General features: G+C 36.9%; 1 protein-coding gene across 17 annotated transcripts in view; it reads right to left on the bottom strand.

The window, feature by feature from the left end:
• NEO1 (neogenin 1) overlaps positions 1-22,591 on the bottom strand; it is a 234,909-nt gene that overhangs the window by 123,364 nt on the left and 88,954 nt on the right. For all 17 annotated transcript variants that reach the window (XM_021099093.1, XM_021099097.1, XM_021099089.1 and 14 more), the window contains exon 5: positions 16,088-16,224. In XM_021099093.1, coding sequence (XP_020954752.1) covers positions 16,088-16,224 — 137 coding nt within the window. The remainder of the gene's footprint in view (positions 1-16,087; positions 16,225-22,591) is intronic.

A 22,591-nucleotide genomic window follows, 5' to 3' on the forward strand; every position in this document is an offset into this window, starting at 1 on the left:
AAATAAAATTTTCCCAAAGTTTTTTGTACATAATGACTTATTTGTAAACAACAAAAAAGACAAGCCCTCATGTGATACACATTAACATTTTGGCTTGAATTATTGTTAACTACCACCTAGGTTGACAGAACATTAACACACACCAGAAACCCCACTGCCTAACATTCACTATCCTGCCCTTGTCCAGAAGTAATCACTACCCTCACTTCTAAAACCAGAGATAAGCTTTCCCTATTTTTGAACTTTATAAAAATGGAATCATGTATTATTTCATTCCTGGCTTTTTTCTTTCAAATGTATTTGTAGATCTGTTCATGTTGTTGAGGAACGGTCTGTCAATTTTCATGGCTAATAACTTGCCCCTGTATGATAAGAACACTATTTGTCCATTCTCCTGTTGCCTGCTTCTGGTTTTGATTTACTGTGAACAAAGCTGGTAAGAACACTATTGTGCATGGTTTTTGATGCATATATTTACATACTTTTGATGACTATATATATAGGAATACAACTACTATATGCCTAAGATATGTTTGTATGCAGCTTTACTAGATTCTGCCAAATAGTTTTCTAAAGTGATTATATCAGTATACAGTCCCAAAAGCAGTATGTCAGAGTCCTTGGTGTTCCTCATACTAGCCAACACCTGGCACTGTCAGTCTCTTTAATTACAGCCACTCTGGTGGAGTACAGCACTATCTCACTGGGGCTTTTATTTATATTTCTCTGAAAACTAATAATAAGCACTTTTCTTTTTTTTTTTTTCGGCTGTGCCCTTAGCATGTGGAAGTTCCCGGGCCAGGGACTGAACCTGTGCCATGGCTGTAACCAGAGCCACAGCAGTAACAATGCTGGATCCTTAACCTGCTGAGCCGTGAGGGAACTGTGATGAAGTACTTTTTCAAATGTTTTAGTAGCCACCTGGAGATCTGTGAGGCAGCCATTCAAGTTTTGTCCATTTTCTACCGGTTTGTCTTTGTTTACCTTAATGATCTATAGTTCTTCATGGAGTCTATTATCAGGGGTTGAAACTTTTTCTGAAAAGGACCAGACAGTAAAGATTTTAGGTTTTGTGGGCCATATGGTCTCTATCACAACTATTCAACTCCTCTACTGTGGCGTGAAAGTAGCCCATGTCAATATGTAAGTGTGACTGTGTACCTATAAAACTTTATTTACAGACAATAAAATCTGTATTTCATAAAAATGTTATATATCACTCTAAATATCAGTCCTCTAATATTTTCCAATCACCTGAAACTATACGAAGTATTTTTAGTCCACAGAATGTACAAAAACCAGGAGGTGACAGATTTGGTTCATGAGCTATACTTCGTGGACACTTGGTCAAAATAAAGACTTTGTCAAGTTACATCTTAAGTCTTGTCAGGGGGTTACCAATGTTGTTATTCTTTACAAAAAATCAACTTTTGGTTTTGATGAAACTCTCTAGAGTTTTGAATACTTAATTCATTAATTTTTGCTCTTGTGATTATTTTCTTTCTTCTATTTTCTTTTCATTTTTCAAGGTTTAATTGAGTATAGTTTATTTACAATGTTGTAATAATTTCTGCTGTACAAAGTGATTCGGTTAAACAGGTACACACATGCATTCTCTTTCAGATTCTTTTCCCATGCAGATTATCACAGAATACTGGGTAGAGTTCTCTGTGCTACACGGCAGGTTTTTGGTGGCAAAATCATTCCATATACCTCAGTGTGCATATGCCAATCCCAGAATTTGCCAAACTTTTTTTAGCTTTTTAAGATGGATATTTAAATCACTGGGTTTGATCCCTAGCCTGGGACCTATATGCCATGGGAGCAACCAAAAAAAAAAAAAAAAAAGGAAGAAAAAGAGAAAGAAAAAGAAATGATTGCAATTTCAGCCTTTATTCTCTTCTAGTCTATGTAAGTAAGGCTATAAATTTCCTTTAAGTATACTCTTAAGTTTTGATAGTTCAAATTAACTAAGATATAACCTATTTTCTTATTTCTTTTTTTTATTTTATTTTCCCACTGTACAGCAAGGGGATCAAGTTATCCTTACATGTATACATTACATTTCCCCCCCACCCTTTGTTCTGTTGCAACATGAGTATCTAGACATAGTTCTCAATGCTACTCAGCAGGATCTCCTTGTAAATCTATTCTAAGTTGTATCTGATAACCCCAAGCTCCCAATCCCTCCCACTCCCTCTCTCTCCCATCAGGAAGCCACAAGTCTATTTTCCAAGTCCATGATTTTCTTTTCTGTGGAGATATTCATTTGTGCTGGATATTAGATTCCAGTTATAAGTGATATCATATGGTATTTGCCTTTGTCTTTCTGACCCATTGCACTCAGTATGAGAGTCTCTAGTTCCACCCATGTTGCTGCAAATGGCATTCTATCATTCTTTTTTATGGCTGAGAAGTATTCCATTGTATATATATACCACATCTTCCTAGTCCAATCATCTGTCGATGGACATTTGGGTTGTTTCCATGTCCTGGCTATTGTGAATAGGGCTGCAATGAACATGCGGGTGCATGTGTCTCTTTTAAGTAGAGTTTTGTCTGGATAGATGCCCAAGAGTGGGATGGTGAGGTCATATGGAAGTTCTCTGTATAGATTTCTATGTATACCTCCATACTGTTCTCCATAGTGGCTGTACCAGCTTACATTCCCACCAACAGTACAGGAGGGTTCCCTTTTCTCCACAGCCCCTCCAGCATTTGTTATTTGTGGACTTACTAATGATGGCCATTCTGACTGGTGTGAGGTGGTATCTCATGGTTGTTTTGATTTGCATTTCTCTTATGATCAGCGATGTTGAGCATTTTCTCATGTGTTTGCTGGCCATCTGTATATCTTCCTTGGAGAACAGTCTATTCAGGTCTTCTGCCCACTTTTCCACTGATTGATTGGCTTTTTTGCTGTTGGGTTGTACATGTTGCTTATATATTCTAGAGATTAGGCCCTTGTCCGTTACATCATTTGAAATTATTTTCTCCCATTCTGTAAGTTGTCTTTTTGTTTTCTTTTTGGTTTCCTTTGCTGTGCAAAAGCTTTTCAGTTTGATTAGATCCCATTGCTTTATTTTTGCTCTTATTTCTGTTGCTTTGGAGGACTAACCTGAGAAACTATTCATGAGGTTGATGTCAGAAAATGTTTTGCCTATGTTCTCTTCTAAGAGTTTGATGGTGTCCTATCGTATATTTAAGTCTTTCAGCCATTTGGAGTTTATTTTTGTGCATGGTGTGAGGGTGTGTTCTAATTTCATTACTTTGCATGCAGCTGTTCCCAGCAATGCTTGCTGAAGAGACTTTCTTTTTCCCATTTTATATTCTTGCCTCTTTTGTCAAAGATTAACTGACCATAGGTGTCAGGGTTTATTTCTGGGTTCTCTATTCTGTTCCATTGGTCTGTCTGTTTTGATACCAGTACCACACTGTCTTGATCACTGTGGCTTTGTAATAATTCTTGAAGTCTGGGAGAGTTATGCCTCCTGCTTGGTTTTTGTTTCTCAGGATTGCTTTGGCGATTCTGGGTCTTTTGCGGTTCCATACAAATTTTTGGATTGTTCTAGTTCTGTGAAAAATGTCATGGGTAATTTGGTAGGGATTGCACTGAATCTGTAGATTGCTTTGGGTAGTATGGCCATTTTTAGAATATTAATTTTTCCAACACAGGAACATGGAATATCTTTCCATTTCTTTACATCTTCTTTGATTTCTTTGATTAATGTTTTATAGTTCTCGGCATAGAAGTCCTTGACCTCCTTGGTCAGGTATATTCCGAGGTATTTGATTTTTTTGGGTGCAATTTTAAAAGGTATTGTATTTTTGTATTCCTTTTCTGATATTTCATTGCTGGTATACAGAAATGAGACTGACTTCTGAATGTTAATCTTATATCCTTCTACTTTGCTGAATTTATTCATCAGTTCAAGTAGTTTTGGGTTTGAGTCCTTAGGGTTTTCTATTATAGTATTGTGTCATCTGCATACAGTGACAGTTTTCTCTTCTCTTCCTATAAGGATGCCTTTAATTTCTTTTGTTTGCCTAATTGCTGTGGCTAGGACTTCCAAAACGATGTTGAATAGCAGTGGTGAGAGTGGGCATCCCTGTCTTGTTCCAGATTTGAGTGAGAAGGCTTTCAGTTTTTCCCCATTGAGTATTATATTTGCTGTGGGTTTATCATAAATGGCTTTGATTATGTTCAGGAATGTTCCCTCTATGCCCGCTTTGGTGAGGGTCTTGATCATGAACGGATGTTGGCTATTTTCTTATTTCTGTCATCATTTCTTTTATGACTCATGGGTTATTTCAAAGCGCTTCATTTAACTTCTAAATACTAGGAGATTTTCAACTTTTTCAGTTACTTTTTTTGTAATTAGTTCCAATCTTAATTCCACAGAGATCAAATCTATAGAATTCAGTTCTCTGAAATCTGTTTAGATTTGTTCTATGATCAATATATGGTATATTTTAGTAATGGCTTCATGGGCACTTATAAAGAACAGAGTTCATACATTTGTTTGATGCAGTATTTTATAAATGTCAATTAAGTCAAGTTTGTTAACTGTGGTTCTTAACCATTTGTGGTTTTATTTTATTTGTATCTGTCTACTTTGGTCTACATATCCTGTTACTGAAGTGTATTAAAATCTATCACTATGACAATGGGTTTGTTTTGTCTACCTCTCCTTGTAGTTCTATTAGTCTTTGCTTTTCATATTTTGGAACTATGTTATGAAGTACATACATGTTTAGAATGGTTTTATTTTCCTGGTAGATTAGCTCTTATTACTATCAAATGTCCCACTTTATCTCTGATAATGCATTTTGCTTTTTGCCTGATAGCTACATCAACCTTCTTCCACTTAGTTTTGGCATGGTTCATCTTTTTCCATCCTTTTAATTTTCACCTTTTCTGTATCCTTATATTTAGGTGTCTCTCATACAAGAAATACATATTTGGGTTTCAATTTCCTTTCAATCTGATAATCATTATCTTTTAATTACAATTATAGATATATTTGGATCTGTCTCATTAATTTTATGCATATTTGTGTAAACAACATATTGGAGTATGTAATCTAATCTAGTTTATTTTAATTGGTGAATTTAATTCATTTACATTATTTTAATTATCATTATATCTGGAGTTATTTCTATATCTTATTCATACTCTGTCTTTATAGTATACAATGTTTATTTTTCCCCCCTTTCGTGCTCTCAGTTGGATAAAACTTCTTCTGCTGTTTAAAAGTTATACGTATATTCTACTTTGTTCTGTGGTAACTACTCTTAAGTTCCAAACTCATATTTTATATCTTAATTTAAAAGTACACAGGTATTAGTAAAGTATATTCTCCCTAACAACATAAATCTGTCTATACCCACTACCTGGTATTGTTGAAAATTTTCTGGGCTATCATTAATATAATTTTTCTTTAGTCCTAGCTTTTTTTTCCCTTTTTTATAGAGACAATAATAGTTAATGCTCCCAAGTTACTACTGCTGCACAGCAAACAAACCCAAAACTTAGCAGCATAAAACAACCATCTTTTTTTAATACGCACAAATTCTCTGGGTCAGAAATTAGGACAGGGCACAGCAGGGATGGCTTATCACTCCTCCACGATGTCTAAGAGACTTGAATGTTTGGGGATGACTCAGGAAGCTGAGGGCTGACCCACTCCTTCATTCAAACATCTGGTTCCTTGATTAGAGGACCTGAAAGCTGGGCTCAGCTAGAGCTGTCAACCAAAGCACCTACAATGCAGCCTTTCCTTGTGGCTTGGGCTTCACACAGCACAGTAGTTGGGTTCTGAGAAGGAGATTCTTGGATGAAGTGTCATGGAGAGCAGTCATTCCAAGAGAAACAACAGGAATCTATAAGGCATTTTATAAGCCTCAGAAGTCACGTGACATCTCTATTTATTCCAATAGCTCCAAGCCCATTCAGATTCAAGGACAAGGGATATAATAAACCCATCAGGAGAACTTCAAAGAGTTTGGGGGGCTACACTGTAAAACTCCCATGTCTCCTTATAACATTTCCTGAATGTGTCTCTTCTTATTTAAGTATTCATTCTAAAAGTGCTTTCAGTGTGTATTTCTGTGTGGCAAACCTTCTAAGGTCTTATATGATGAGAATATTTATTATGGCTCACACTTTGGGTACATATAAATTATACATGAGTGTGATGTTCTTTTCTTTAAAATTACTTCACTGTCCTCTTGAAATCAGTTTTCTCAAAATCAACACTAGGTGCAATATAATTCTTGTTCCTTTATAGGTGATCTGCTCTTTGAAACCGGAAGCTTTTAGAATTTCTTTGTAACTCTGATATTATCTATAACTATCACTATTAAAAAACTAATGGTGAGTATTTTCTTCTCTCCAATATTTAGACAGTCATTAAGCCCTCTCAATCTAAAGTCTTCCATTAGTCTTTTAGAAATTTATTTTAATTATTCCTTAATATATTTCCTTTCTTTTTATTCCTTCCTCTAGGATTCCCATTTATTTGGATAGATGCTCTCCTATGTCTAACTTTCATACCTCTTGGCTTTTACTCTCTGTGTTTTATCATTTAATGCTGCATTCTCAGAGAGTTTCTCAATGTCATCTTCCAACTCAGGAGTTTGTTCATCTGCTGTATGCCTTAAGACTATGTCAGTCTACTGTGTTCTTTACTTGTACTAAATGTTTCATACCTAATATTTCTACTTGGTTCTGTTTCCAAGTTTTCTTCTTCTGGCATTACACAGCTAAGATCTTTTTAATCTCCTTAATATATATCATGCTTATCTGAAAAACTTGGTCAATCTTTTCCAATAATTCTCCATCAAATGGTATATGTTATTCATTTGGTTGTCTTTTTTTGAGAGTAACTGTACCATTCAGGTGACTGGTTTGGCTGTAAACTAATGTTCTTCTGGGGAACCAGCTACTTTGTACTATGTATGGTCACAAGGCCCTAATTGTATCCAGTTGTATCCTGTGAACTCGAGGAGGATAAGCCCTAGAAAAAAGACCCCTAGTGAACACAGAACTACTGTTTCTACTCCAATTTGCTGGGCACTCCACAAGTAACTCCTCTGGTCAGGATTTCATATTTAAATTCTTAAGGAGAAATAGCACTGAGCATAGAGTCTTCCTAGGTTAAAACCCATCAGTCTGGGAGTTTGGAGCCAGTGGTGAGACATAGAAAAGTGATCCCCTGAGGTCAGTTAGGTCAAACAAGTTTACATTAAATGCCATCAGAGCCCCAGCAGACTTTCTGAATGGACCTGAAGACCTGGACACTGCTGCCCATTTCTCTGGTGAAGAGACAGGCAAAGATAGTCTCAAGGCAACACCAGTGAGAAGTAAGAATAGTATGTAACAGCCTTCTTCCAATCTAGTTTCTTGCCGTTGCCTCTGGCAGTCCTTAGTCCCAGGCTGCAGCCACCAGCCCACACTCATACCCCACTCATCCAGAACACATGCAGGTTCAAGACAGCCTCAGTCTCTCCACACTTCTTTCTCACTCCTCTCATTTCTTCAGAGTTGATTTTGGGTGAGGGAGTCAGCTGGGATTAGCTTAACAGGAAATGGAAATCAACCTGGGAACTATTTTCTTCAACAAACATGTTGATCCAAACATACAAAGAGGAATTTATACCCATTCTCCTTAAACTTTTTCAAAAGGTTGAAGAAGAAGCAACACTCCCATAGACATGCTATGATGCCACCATCACCCTAATTCCAAAACCAGATAAAGATACCACCAAAAAAGAAAACTACAGGCCAATATCTTTGAGGAATATAGATGCAAAAATTCTCAACAAAATTTTAGACAACTGAATCCAACAACATACAAAAAACATCAAACACCACGACCAGGTGGGATTCATCCCAGGTGCACAAGGATGGTTCAACATACACAAATCAATCAACGTCATATGGCACATTCACAAAAGAAAAGTCAAAAACCACATGATCATCTCAATAGATGCAGAAAAAGCATTTGACAAAATCCAACATCCATTCATGATAAAAACTCTTACCAAAGTGGGTACACAGGGAACATACCTTACCATAATCAAAGCCATTTACGACAAACCCACAGCCAATATAATACTCGATAGAGAAAAACTAAAATCTGGAACAAGACAAGGATGCCCACTCTCACCATTGTTATTCGACATAGTATCGGAAGTCCTAGCCACAGCAATCAGACAAACAAAAGAAATTAAAGGCATCCACATAGGAAGAGAAGAGGTAAAACTGTCACTGTATGCAGATGACATGATACTAATATAGAGAAAACCCTAAGGACTCAAACCAAAACCACTTGAACTGATCAACAAATTCAGCAAAGTAGAAGGATATAAGATTAACATTCAGAAATCAGTCGCATTTCTGTATACCAGCAATGAAATGTGAGAAAAGAAATACAAAAATACAATACCTTTTAAAATTGCACCCCAAAAAAATCAAATACCTCGGAATACACCCAATCAAGGAGGTCAAGGACTTCTATGCCGAGAACTATAAAACATTAATCAAGAAAATTAAAGAAGATGTAAAGAAATGGAAAGATATTCCATGTTCCTGGGTTGGAAAAATTAATATTCTAAAAATGGCCATACTACCCAAAGCAATCTACAGATTCAATGCAATCCCTACCAAATTACCCATGATACTTTTCATAGAAATAGAACAAACAATCCAAAAATTTGTATGGAACTGCAAAAGACCCAGAATCGCCAAAGCAATCCTGAGAAACAAAAACCAAGCAGGAGGCATAACTCTCCCAAACTTTAGGCAATATTACAAAGCCACAGTGATCAAGACAGTATAGACCAATGGAACAGAACAAGAGAACCCAGAAATAAACCCTGACACCTATGGTCAATTAATCTTTGACAAAGGAGGCAAGAATATAAAATGGGAAAAAGACAGCCTTTTCAGCAAGTGGTGCTGGAAAAACTGGACAGCTGCATGCAAATCAATTAAACTAGAACACACCCTCACACCATCACCATGCACAAAAATAAACTCAAAATGGCTGAAACACTTAAATATAAGACAAGACACCATCAAACTCTTAGAAGAGAACATTGGCAAAACATTTTCTGACATCAACCTCATGAATAGTTTCTCAGGTCAGTCCTCCAAAGCAACAGAAATAAGAGCAAAAATAAAGCAATGGGATCTAATCAAACTGAAAAGCTTTTGCACAGCAAAGGAAACCAAAAAGAAAACAAGACAACTTACAGAATGGGAGAAAATAATTTCAAATGATGTAACGGACAAGGGCTTAATCTCTAAAATATACAAGCAACTTCTACAACTCAACAGCAAAAAAGCCAGCAACTGAGGTGAAAAATGGGCAGGAGACCTGAATAGACACTTTTCCAAGGAAGATATAAAGATGGCCAACAAGCATATGAAACATTACTCAACATCAGATTATTAGAGAAATGCAAATCAAAACTACCACGAGATACTAGCTCATACCAGTCAGAATGGCCATCATTAATAAGTCCACAAATAACAAGTGCTAGAGGGGGTGTGGTAAAAAGGGAACCCTCCACTGTTGCTGGGAATGTAAGCTGGTACAACCACTATGAAGAACAGTATGGCGATACCTTAGAAAACTATACACAGAATTACCATATTATCCAGCAGTCACTCTTGGGCATACAGCCGGACAAAACTTTCCTTTTAAAAGATACATTGCACCCTCATGTTCACTGCAGCACTATTTACAATAGCCAAGACATGGAAACAACCCAAATGTCCATTGACAGATGACTGGATTAGGAAGATGAGGTATATATACACAATGGAATACTACTCAGCCATGAAAAAGAAAAAATAATGCTATTTGCAGCAACATGGATGGAACCAGAGACTCTCATACTGAGTGAAGTAAGTCAGAAAGAGAAAGACAAACACCATATGATATCACTCATATCTGGAATCTAATATATGGCACAAATAAACCTTTCCACAGAAAAGAAAATCGTGGACTTGCAGAATAGACTTGTGGTTGCCAAGGAAGAAGGGGAGGGAGTGAGGTGGTTTGGGAACCTGGGGTTAATAGATGCAAACTATTGCCTTTGGAATGGATTAGCAATGAGATCCCGCTGTGTAGCACTGGGAACTATGTCTAGTTACTTATGATGAAGCATGATAATATGAGAAAAAAAGAATGTATACATGTATGTGTAACTGGGTCACCATGTTGTACAGTAGAAAAAAAACTGTATTGGGGAAATAACAATTTTTAAAAAATGAAAAAAAAAAAAGATGTTGAACTTTGCTCAATTTCAACCACTCCTAACCCAGCACTGAGATTTGAGGCAAGAAGATGAATGAAAAGTTATTATTTAACAGATCATCTTGTCATGAAAAAAAGCTACCTGGGGCTTCTAGTTTAGAGCATAAAGCTTCCTAATTCTTCCTAAAACTTCCTAATTCTTCATGGATACTCATAACATCTCTAGCTTCATACCTTTGAAAACACACTTAGTTTTTTCTATGTTTTCATCAACATAGATTCATTAAGAACTCTGTGTAACCTTCTGGGTGAAAAAGTTTTAAAAATTCTTTTAGGGAGTTCCCGTCGTGGCGCAGTGGTTAACGAATCCGACTAGGAACCATGAGGTTGCGGGTTCGGTCCCTGCCCTTGCTCAGTGGGTTAACAATCCGGCGTTGCCGTGAGCTGTGGTGTAGGTTGCAGACGCGGCTCGGATCCCGCGTTGCTGTGGCTCTGGCGTAGGCTGGCAGCTACAGCTCCGATTAGACCCCTAGCCTGGGAACCTCCATATGCCACAGGAGCGGCCCAAAGAAATAGAAAAAAAAAATAATAATAAAATAAAATAAAAATTCTTTTATAGTTCTGCTCACCAAGATTTTTGACCTTTAAGTGTTTTTGAGTACCACAATTCCCTAGTCTTCTACTGAAAATTAAGTACAATAGCAGGCACTCTCAAATACACACGTACAACTATAGCCTCAAGTCAACCTGAAACTACATTAGAAATAGAAAAGTTAACAGATATGTTGCTATTGCAACAGTGGGCAAAAATGGAAGGACCTAACACAGAATCTTAGACATTCTCCCCAACATGAGGCTGGGGAGGAAGAGAAAGAGCTGGTACACTGTTGATAAGACCTGGTTAGTAAATTAATTTGGTTGCTCCTTAAAATAAGGGTATGAAAAAAGCTAGCTCAACCTTAAATTTTGTTTAGGAGTACAATATTGACTACCAAGGTGATATTTTGCTTCATTGTGTATTGGTGAGATATCAGTAATTATTTTTAGTTATAAGCACTCCATAACATGCTCTGAAGGTCAAAATCTTTAAACTTTTGCCAATATGATGGTGGGAAATACAGTGTCTTTTAAATTTATATTTTGCTGACTACTAGTGAGGTTGACTATCTACTGATGAAGAAAGGCAGATAGCTAATAAGCTCCTGTGAATTGCCTGTTCATATTCTTTATCAATTTTTCTTAGGTTGCTTATTAAAAATCTGTTTCTATGTTTATTTTTGTGTATGGTGTTAGAAAATGTTCTAATTTCATTCTTTTGCATGTAGCTGTCCAGTTTTCCCAGCACCACTTATTGAAGAGACTGTCTTTTCTCCATTGTATATTCTTGCCTCCTTTGTGATAGATTAAGTGACCATAGGTGCTTGGGCTTGTTTCTGGGCTTTCTGTCTTGGTCCATTGTTCTATAAAGACCTAAATGTAAGACTGAATACTCTAAAACTCTTAGAGGCAAACAGAGACCAAACATTCTGACATAAACTGCAGCAATATCTTCTCAGATCCACCTCCTAGAATAATAACAATAAAAACAAAAATAAACAAATGGGACCTAATTAAACTTAAAAGTTTTTGCATAGCAAAGGAAACCATAAACAAAACAAAAAGACAACCCACAGAATGGGAGAAAATATTTGCAAATGAAGCAACTGACAAGGGATTAATTTCCAAAATATAAAAACACCTCCTGGAGCTCAATATAAAAAAAAAACAAAAACAATCGAAAAATGGGCAGAAGATCTAAATAGACATTTCTCCAAAGAAGACATATGGATGGCCAAAAAACACACAAAAAAATTCTCAACATCACTACTTATTAGAGAAATGCCAATCAAAACTGCTATGAGGTACCTACCCCCTTACACCAGCCAAATTGGCCATCATCAAAAGTCTACAAATAATAAATGCTGCAGAAGGTATGGAGAAAAGGGAACCCTCTTATACTTCTGGTGGGAATGTACACTGGTGCAACTACTACGGAAAAGAGTATGGACATTCCTTAAAAAACTAAAAATAGAACTACCATATGATCCAGCACTCCCACTTCTGGGCATATATCCAGAGAAAAACACGACTCGCAAAGACACATGTACTCCAGTGTTCATTGCAGCACTATTTACAATAGCCAAGGCATGGAAGCAACCTAAATGTCCATCAACAGAGGAATGAATAAAGAAGATATGGTACATATATACAATGGAATATTACTCAACCATAAAAAGAATGCAATAATGCCATTTGCAGCAACACAGGTGGACCCTTGTCTTTCCACTTTCAAGTTAGACGGTGAAAGACAAACATCATATGATATCACCTACAGATGGAGATATCATATGATGTAGATACAAATGAACTTATTTGCAGAACAAAAAAAAAACTCAACAGACCCTGAAAAACTTACGGTTACCAAAGGGGACAGGTAGGGGATGGGGAGGAATGGACTGAGGGTTTGGGACAGGCATATGCACACTGAGGTATATGGAATGAATGGCCAACAGAGACCTGCTGTATAGCACAAAGAGCTCTACCTAGTATCCTGTCATAATCTACATTGGAAAAAATCAGAGAGAATGAATATGTGTATATGTATAACTGGGTCACTTTGTGGTACAGCAGAAATTGTCACAACCTTGTAAATCAACTATACTTCAATAAAACTTTAAAAAAATAAAAATTTTTCTGTAAGGTCTCTGTATTATAATGATTCTGACCCTTTCTCAGTTAAGTGTTAAAAACATTCTCTCCCAATTTATCATCTGCATTTAGTATTTACAGGGTTTTTCCATAAAACTTTTAAGAAAAAGTTTATGTTGTCAGAATTTGTTGGAGTTCCCGTCGTGGCGCAGTGGTTAACGAATCCGACTAGGAACCATGAGGTTGCGGGTTCGATCCCTGCCCTTGCTCAGTGGGTTAACGATCCGGCATTGCCATGAGCTGTGGTGTAGGTTGCAGACACGGCTCGGATCCCGCGTTGCTGTGGCTCTGGCGTAGGCCGGTGGCTACAGCTCCGATTCAACCCCTAGCCTGGGAACCTCCATATGCCGCGGGAGCGGCCCAAGAAATAGCAACAACAACAACAACAAAAAGACAAAAGACAAAAAGACAAAAAAAAAAAAAAAAAAAGAATTTGTTGGTTTTTGCCTGCCATGCTATTTTGTGTTTTTCCTCAGATAATCTCTTTCATCAGAGATAATACAAACATTATCCCATACATTCTTCATTTTTTCACATTTAGACCTTTAGATTGAATTAGAGACCCAACTTTATTTTCTTCCACTTAAGTCGTTTGCACTAACACCCTTTAGTAAATAAAACATTTCCCCTCTGACCTGAACTGCCATTTTAGTAGCATTTTAAAGTTCCATAATTACTTGTGACAGCTGGATTTTATTCTTTTCTACTGTCTATTCTTTGGCCAATGCCATGCTATGTGGATTAGGGAAGGTCTGTGGTCATTTTTACTATCTAGGTTTCCTCACTCTTATTCTTTTCTCAGTTTTCTAGAATATGTTCATTTAAAGGGCAGTTACTCTAAGCACAGACAGTAAGATGAAACAGGGTACAAATGAAGATGTATTTTCCCATAACTAAAAAATGAAGTAAATTCAGTTAATAGGCAGAGTCTCAAATAGATTCCATACAATAAGTAAAAATAAAATAGGAGAAATAAAGTAGTGGCATGGACAAATGCCACTAACACATGTGATAGACACTATGCCTCTCATTTAAGGCCAATAACAAGGTAATTTACAGTGGAGGAAGCTGAGGCACAGACAGGAAAGTGAAAGAATGTCAGGCTAAGAATCTGACTGATGGGAAAACAAAAAGAGAAAACATCCACTCAGGGAGACACAGTGACCAAAGATGATGTGGAGTTCACTAACATTTTACTTGTCTAATTCTATTCACATAGAGAAAAAGAAATAAATTGGTTGTTCTACAATTAGTCATAACCAAATTTCTAACTGGTCAAAATAATGGGTGACCTCAACAGAGGTACTAGTTATAAGAATGCTAAGGCTTGCTCCTTTGATTTCAGAAATTATGAACCCACCCACAAACAGCAACAGCAGATATAAACATTCTATGCCTTTGCCAGCAAAGAACCCCAGACAGTGTGCTTCCCCACTCCAATCAAAAACACATTAGCGGCATTCCTGTTGTGGCTCAGCGGTAACCAACCTGGCTAGTATCCATGAGCATGCAGTTTAAATCCCTGGCCCCGTTCAGTAGTGTGGGGATCTGGCGTTGCTGTAAGCTGTGGTGTAGGTCGCAGGTGTGGCTCGGATCCCACATTACTGTGGCTGTGGTATAGGCTGGTAACTGAAGCTCCAATCGACCCCTAACCTGGGAACTTCCATATGCCCCAGGTGCAGGCCTAAAAAGCAAAAAATGCAAAAACATAAACAAACAGACATTTGAGAAGTTCTTGTTGTGGCTCAGCATGTTAAGAATCCAATCAGCATCCATAAGGATGCACATTTGACCCTGGCCTCGCTCAGTGTGTTAAGGATCCGGAGTTGCCACAAGTTGCACTGTAGGTCACAGATGCAGCTGAGATCTGGCATTGCTGTGGTGTAGGCTGGCAACTGCAACTCCAATCTGACCCCTAGCCTGGGAACTTCCATATGCCGATGGGGCCCTAAAAAAAAAAAAAAAAAAAAGGAAAATATTGAGTCCCATGATGACTATCAGAGTAGGAATGCAGCCATTCTACTTTCCACTCTGAAATCCACAAAATGTATCAAGAAAAACAAACTTCGGTATAAAATAAGAAACTATCCCAAACCACAGATCAGAAGTATTCTATCAAGTACGATATAATTTGAGACAAGTTGATAATGAATGCCACAAGCTAATGAATACCTCTATATGTCAAGCAGTGCTGGATTTCCTTCAAAGTAACATAATGGAGGTCTTAAAGATTTTTATTTGAAACAAAAATGAGGGTGCAGACAAATCACAGGAGAGGTAGGAAATGTTATGCTGGGTGTATATTTCCACATGGAGGAAGGGCAAGGGAGATGGGAATTGAGAAAAGACTATGTGTACGTGTCATTGTCATGGTCTTTGATTTCTGAATCAGAGAACCTATAAGGGAGATGCTGTGATTAGTTGAAAAGAAAGAAACTGTCAAATCATCCAACAAGTAACCATGTTACACTGAGAGCTGTGGTGCACTCCATTCTGGGTGATCTTTTCACCTGAAAGGAGGGAACACCAATGCTTAGGAGATACATGGTTCTGGGTCAGACAAAGAGAAGTCTTTGAGGCAAAGCATTCTGAGACAAGAAAAGTGAACTAAACCTTCCAGACCATACTCTTCCCCCTCCTTACTACTACAGATAAACAGTAACCAATTTTGGGCTCTTATAATCTAGTCATCATTCTGGGAGTTTTATAAGTATTAACTCTTCTAATCCTCAAAACAACCCCAATGGTAGAGTTCCCTGCTGGCTTAACAGTTAAGGATCCAGCATTGTCACTGCTGGGGCAAGAGTTCAATCTCTGGCCCAGGAACTTCCACATACCACAGGTACAGAAAAAACAAACAAACAAAAAAACAAGGTTAAGTACTCTTATTTTCTCCAGTTTATAGATGAGGAAAATAAGGCCCAGAGAAGTAAATCTGAACCCACATAGTCTGGTTTAAATTTAGGCTTTTAACTATTATGCTGCATTGCCTCTTCCACAATAATGTTTAGCAATTAGCAAACTGATAAAGTACACAGGATTTTTTATTTACACAGGAAATATTTGCATACCTTGTACTGTAAGCTCTGCTTGAGCTTCAATTGTCTCATTTCCATTATCAGCTATACAAAAATAAGTCCCAGCATCATCCTCGGTGACATCACTGATCTCCAGACTACCACCTGCTAGCAACACCAATCTTTCAGAGCTGCATTAAAAAAAACCCAAAAAACAAAAAACAAACAAACAAAAAACAGTGATACATTTCAGAACTAGGGTTATAACACCTGAAAAATTCTCCTATAAAACAGAGAAAATACTTAGAATTACTTATATGGCTATCGAAAGGCTGAGACCAACATAAAATATTAGAATTTAAGTTAGTCCAATTAGCTTTACTCACAGTGTATACACCTAAATAATACAAATCAAAATGTCACAATGAATTATCTCTGACACTTTAATTATTCCCAGAGGGATACCACTTTTGTGACCAATTTCAGTCCCCCACAGTCCATCCCTGCCTCTCTACTCTGCCCAGTTGTTCTTTTTTTTTTTTTTTTCCAAATTATGTAATTTTGAAGTCTGGAATCAATTTCAGAGTCACACCACCACAGCTATGCCACACTGAGATGACTAATAGGAAGGGCAAAATGTCAGATCAGAAAGAGTAAGTCATAGGGTCACAGTGCCTACCGAAAGTTTCCTGTGGTGGCATAGCTAGGAAAGGGAGGAAAAGAGGAAGGGAAGGGAGACAGAACAGCTGCCAGAGAGCAGCTTCCTGGGTGTGGCAGCTGGGCTTGAACCAGCCAGCATCATGCCATTATCAACAAGGATGCTGATCATTACTAACCCAACTCCACAGAGGGAATGTAAGACTATTTAAAGAGAATTCTAAAAAATGTATATGGGTAAAATATTTTTATAAAAGAATTTTTCCATATAAACACATATTTGAGATGTGTTACACATTATTTGAACTTGTCCTTGGAAAGGAAAATAACTACCAGAAAGCAAGAAAATCTGATTTTCTCTCTCCCGCACACTCCCTCTCTTTGTTTCTCCCTCAAAGAGAATATTTAAAGAGAAAGCAAAATGACCCTCCAACATCAAGGAAGAAATCACAAGTCGATACTCTGATCAAATTTTTATAGAGTGAATAACTTAATTTAGAGAGTTTGGGGAGTTACAATTTTATTTATATTTTGAGATTCTACATGGTGTCCTAAGCAGATTTTGCTCTCAAATCCTAATACTGTTATATTTCCTGTTTGTATCTATGCTCCACAAAAAATGGTCGGTTTAAAATTTGGCTTTTTGTACAGAATTCCTGACAGAGAGAAATTCAGAGAAAATAACTACTCAGTCTGTGCCATACTTATAATTCTCATTCAAAGTAAAATGCTATCCTGGCTTAAATTTCAAGTACACTGTGAGTGTGGGTAATTAGTCTTCCTGAATCTGATAAGGAAGATTAAGTTCCTGGACAAACAAAGGAAAACACAATCAGGTTTGACGATTTCTCTAAGAAACGTCCTGCAAAGTCATGACTCAACTTTATCAAGCTCCCTCCAATGTGAAATACCTGAACTATACTCTCAAATTCCAAATTTACATGACGGATTAGAGAAGCAAGACAACATAAAATGGAAGAGAACAAGAATGACTAGGATAAAGCAAACAGAGATAAGACAGTGTTTGAATGCCTCACAGAATAAGAAAAATTTACAGAAATTAAAATTCTATATTTGGACAAAATCGCTACTAAATTTCAGAAATGGAAAAAAAAATGTTCACAAAATGGAAACCAGCACTATCCAAATAGGATACCCAGCTGAGAATAACATAATTTGAAACTCTAGTTGGTACTGTACTTCTGAAATTGATATACAGCAATTTGTATTAAATAATTATACTAAAAGATATTCCTGATACTTGCTATACCTCACATTTGTCCTGAGTACAAGTATAGTAGAAGTTAACCTTTCCTAATGAAGCTGATTTTACTTAAAAGCAGCCTAGGAGGAAGAATGTCCATTAGCTTATCAGAATTCATTTAACTTGCTCACATAACATCTGATGGCTTATAGTAAGATGAGATTTTAGAATTCCAAAATTCAAAGATCAGGCAACAGAAGCATTAAAAAGTATTCATGCTCAACAGACCCAAATTGAGTGTTGCTGGACATAAGAAGTATGTATGTCCCTGAGTGGCCAGGGGTCAGTCAAGGAGCTTCATGTGCTAAGGAGACTCATTTTTTTTAGTCAAAGGGTAAGGCTTTTGAGCAGATCAATAACACGATAGATTTAGTGAAGAAACAACAGAGGGGAAAAGACTAGAAGTTCCCAAAAAAAATAAAGAGAAGAAGATGGAGTATGGCAGTAACAACAGGGGTAAAGAGAAGGTGAAAGTAATGACTACTCTTAAAGTTGGATGGCGTCGTTAAGGATAGGAATTCATTCATTCATTCAACAAATATTTATTGGTGGTCCTATATGTGTCAGGTAGCAGCTGGGTTGCAGCAGTGAGCAAAAACAGTCAGTGCTATCATGCAACTCAGGGGGTCAGACAGACATAAAAGAGGGTAATTCTACAAAATGGAATACAAAAAGAACTTGCCAGGATACTAGACATATTTTTCCTGATAAAAACGACCTCTGAGTTGAGATCTGAAGAATGAGTCAGGCTAACTAATAACGATGGGGAGGAAACAACTTCAGAAAGACAGACCAGCACATGCAAAGGAACTGGGACAGAAAGGATCACACTGTATCTAGGATCTTAAAATTGTAAGTGTGGCCAGGTGTAAGAAAAAAAAATATGATAGAGCCAGATCGCACAAGGTTTCAAAAGTCATTTTAAGAATTTGAAGTCCTTAAAAACAACCAAAATCCATAAAATATTGTCAAAAGTAGGTTGGGGGCTGACAATGATATGGGGACATCTGAGCTTTGAAGACTCCCCTGGCAGGAGTATGAGGATTTATCTGGCATGAGGCCAGAGTACATATGGGCTTAATAGTCAGAAAGCTATAGGCAGTAACTGAGGGGACATGTGAAAGTAGCCTGGAATAAGGTGACAGCATAACAGGTGGATTTCAGAGATATTCAGGAGGTAAAACGACAGATGGATAGGATAGAGAAGCAGAGGAAGAAGCACATGTCAAAGACGATTCTTTGTGTGCGTGTGTGTGTGTGTTTTCAGGGCAGCACCCGAGGCACATGGAGGTTCCCAGGCTAGGGGTCTAATCGGGGCTGTTGCTGCTGGGCCTATGCCAGAGCCACAGCAACACCAGATCTGAATTGCGTCTGCGACCTACAACCACAGCTCACGGCAACACCGGATCCTTAATCCACTGAGCAAGGCCAGGGATCAAACCCTCAACCTCATGGTTCCTACTCAGATTCGTTAACCACTGAGCCACTAAGGGAACTCCCAAAGAAGATTCTTAAGCTTAGGGTAGTAAGTGTGAAGGGGAACACAAAAGGAAAATGACTTGTTTAATTTAGGTTTGCACTGCTACTTAAGTGAGAAAGGTAACCATTTTTAAAGGCCAAAAAGAAGTAGCCAAATGGAGAGGAAAACATTTGAAAAGAGTCACACAAACAATGGAGAGAACGGAAAGAAACGGTATCTAGCACACCAAAAGGACTTCTTAGACACCTCTTCTAAAACAGCAAGGATGGATAGATGAAAGCCAAATCTCATACTCTCTGGCACAAAATTTATTCTTTCATTTGTTTTTTTCTTGAAACTCTTTATTTTGAGGTAACTGTGGGTTGGCAGTCCTAAGAAATAAGAGACCCCAAGTACCCTTTACCTGGTTTCCTAGAATAGTAACATCTTGTAAAACTACAACGGGGAAATGGACATTTCCGTCACCACATGGATAGCTCATACTGCTCTTTCATAGCCACACCCACTGCCCACCCTCTACCACCTCCTCTTTAACTCCTGGCAACCACTAACCTGGTCTCCATTTCAGTAATTCTCATTTCAAGAAGAATGTTATAATAAATAATCATCAGAATGTAACCTCTGGGGACTGGCTTTTTTCACTCAGCATGATTCTCTAGAGATTCATGCATTTTGTCCCAAGTATCAATATTTCATTCCTTTTATTGCTTAATAGTAATTCCACAGTATGGACAGACATCATCTGCTTAACTATTCACTCAATGAAGGACATGTGGGTTGTTTCTAGTTTGGGGCTATTACAAATAAAGCTGTTATAAATATATATGTATGTACAGATTTCTGTGCAAACATAAATTCATTTCTATGGGATAAATGCCCAAGAATGTAAATGTTAGGTCATATGGTAGTTGCAACATGTTTTTCAAGCAGTTTTGCATTATAGCTATACCATTTCATATCCCTACTAGCAATGTCAGAATAATCCTGTTTTTCCACATATTTGAGGCATTTGGTGTTGGCACTTTCTAAAAAAAATCTAGCTATTCTGATAGTTATGCAGTGATACCTCATGGTTTGAATTTACAGTTCCCTAATGGCTAATGATGTTAAACCTTTTTTGTGTGTGTGCTTATATACCATCTGTATATCTCTTTTGGTGAAATATTTATTCATGCCTTTTGCCTATATTCTAACTGAATTATATGTTTTTACTACAAGGTTTTGAGATATCTTTATACATTTTTAGATACTAGTCCTTTGTTAGAGATGCGGTTTACAAATGTTTTCTCCCACTCTGTAGCTTATCTTTTCATCCTCTTAACAAAATCTTTCACAGAGTAAAAGTTTTTAATTTTGATAAAACCCAATTTTCAATTTTTCCTTTTTATAGTTGAGCTTTTGGTGTCAAATAAAAGAATTCTTTGCTTTGGCCTTCCTTGGTCCTGATTTCTTTTGTTTCTTTTCCAAAATTTCATTTTGCATTTTACATTTAGGTCCATGATCCACCTTGAGTTAACATTTTATACAAGGTGCGAGACTTAGGTTGAGGTTCATTATTTTGTCTATGGATAGATGTCATATTGTTCCAGTAGCATTGTTGAAAAGGCTATCTTTTCTCCATGAAATTGCTTTTGCTTCTTTGCCAAAAATTAGATTGGTGTTTTTGTATAGGTCTATATCTGATTCTCTAGTCTATTCCATTGATACATGTATCTATCGACACCATACAGTCTTTATGAATAGCTGTACACTAAGTCTTATCAGGTTGACTGATTCTTCCCACTTTTTAAAAAAAACAAAAACAAACTGTTTTAACTACTCCAGTTTGCTTTTCCATATACATTTTAGAATAATCTTATCTATATCTACAAAAAAAAAATCTTGCTGGGATTTTTACAGGAATTGAGTTAACCAGTATTTCAATTTGGAGAGAACTGACATCTTTACTACGACGAGTCTACTACTCCATGGACACAGTATGTCTCTGAATTTATTGAGCTCTTCTTTAAATTTTCATTAGCATTTTACAGGTTTTAGCATACAAATCTAACAAATTTTATTAGACTGACACCTAAGTATTTCTGTTTTCTGAGTGATTGCAAATGCCATTCTATTTGCAATTTGTAATTTGTGTCCACATGTTCACTATTAGAATACACAAATACAATTGATTTTTTATGTTTAATTTGTATCTTGTGACCTTGCTGAACTCATTTTTTAGTTCTTAAGAGTTCTGTGGATTCCTTAGGATTTTCTACATAGACAAACACATCATCTGCAAAAAGGGGATGTTTTAGGTCTTCCTTTCTGATCTATGAGCCTTTTCTTTTCCTTTTCTTTCTTTCTTTATTATCATTGAACCGGCTAGAACTTCCAGCACTATGACAATGAACTTCTTTAACTGGTACCTGATCTTAAGGGGGAAGTACTATTGTTCACCATTAACTATAACGTTGATGTAGGATTTTTGTAGATGTTAAGTTGTTTTTTTTCTGCTGCTTTTTTTTAAAAAACATAATGAATGGGTGTTCACTTTTGTCAAATGCTTTTTTCCCATTGATTAATTTGATCATGTAAGGTCTTATTCTTTAGTTTTAGTTTGGTAGATTACACTAATTAACTTGGGAATACTAAGTTAGCCTTGCATCCTTGGAACAGACCACACTTAGTTATGTTCTATGTGTGGCCTTTTTTACATTGCTGAATTCTATTTGCTAATATTTTGTTAAGAATTTTTATGTTCATTAAAAAAGGGAATTTTTATGTTCATATTCATGAGGAATATAGGGCTATAGTTTTCCTTTTTTGTACTATCTTTCCCTGCTTTTGATATCAGGGTTATATCAATTCCTTCTATTTTCTGGAAAGTCTGTGTAGAATTGGTGTTAATTATTTAAACACTGGTAGAATTCTCCAGTGAAACTAACAGGATCTGCAGATTTTGAGGGGAGTTCTGAAATTATAAATCCAATAATAATAGTAAGAGAGCTACTTAAATTATCTATTTCATACTTCATTAGATGTAGTAGTTTGTATTTGTCTAAGTTGTTAAATGTACATATGTATAGTTGTTTATGGTATTCCCTTAATGTCTACAGGGTCTGTGGTGTCCCTCTAGTTCAGTCCTAATACTGATCATTTGTGCTTTCTCCTTTTT

Source organism: Sus scrofa, chromosome 7, assembly GCF_000003025.6.
Source record: "Sus scrofa isolate TJ Tabasco breed Duroc chromosome 7, Sscrofa11.1, whole genome shotgun sequence".
In the NCBI taxonomy this organism is placed as follows: domain Eukaryota; kingdom Metazoa; phylum Chordata; class Mammalia; order Artiodactyla; family Suidae; genus Sus; species Sus scrofa.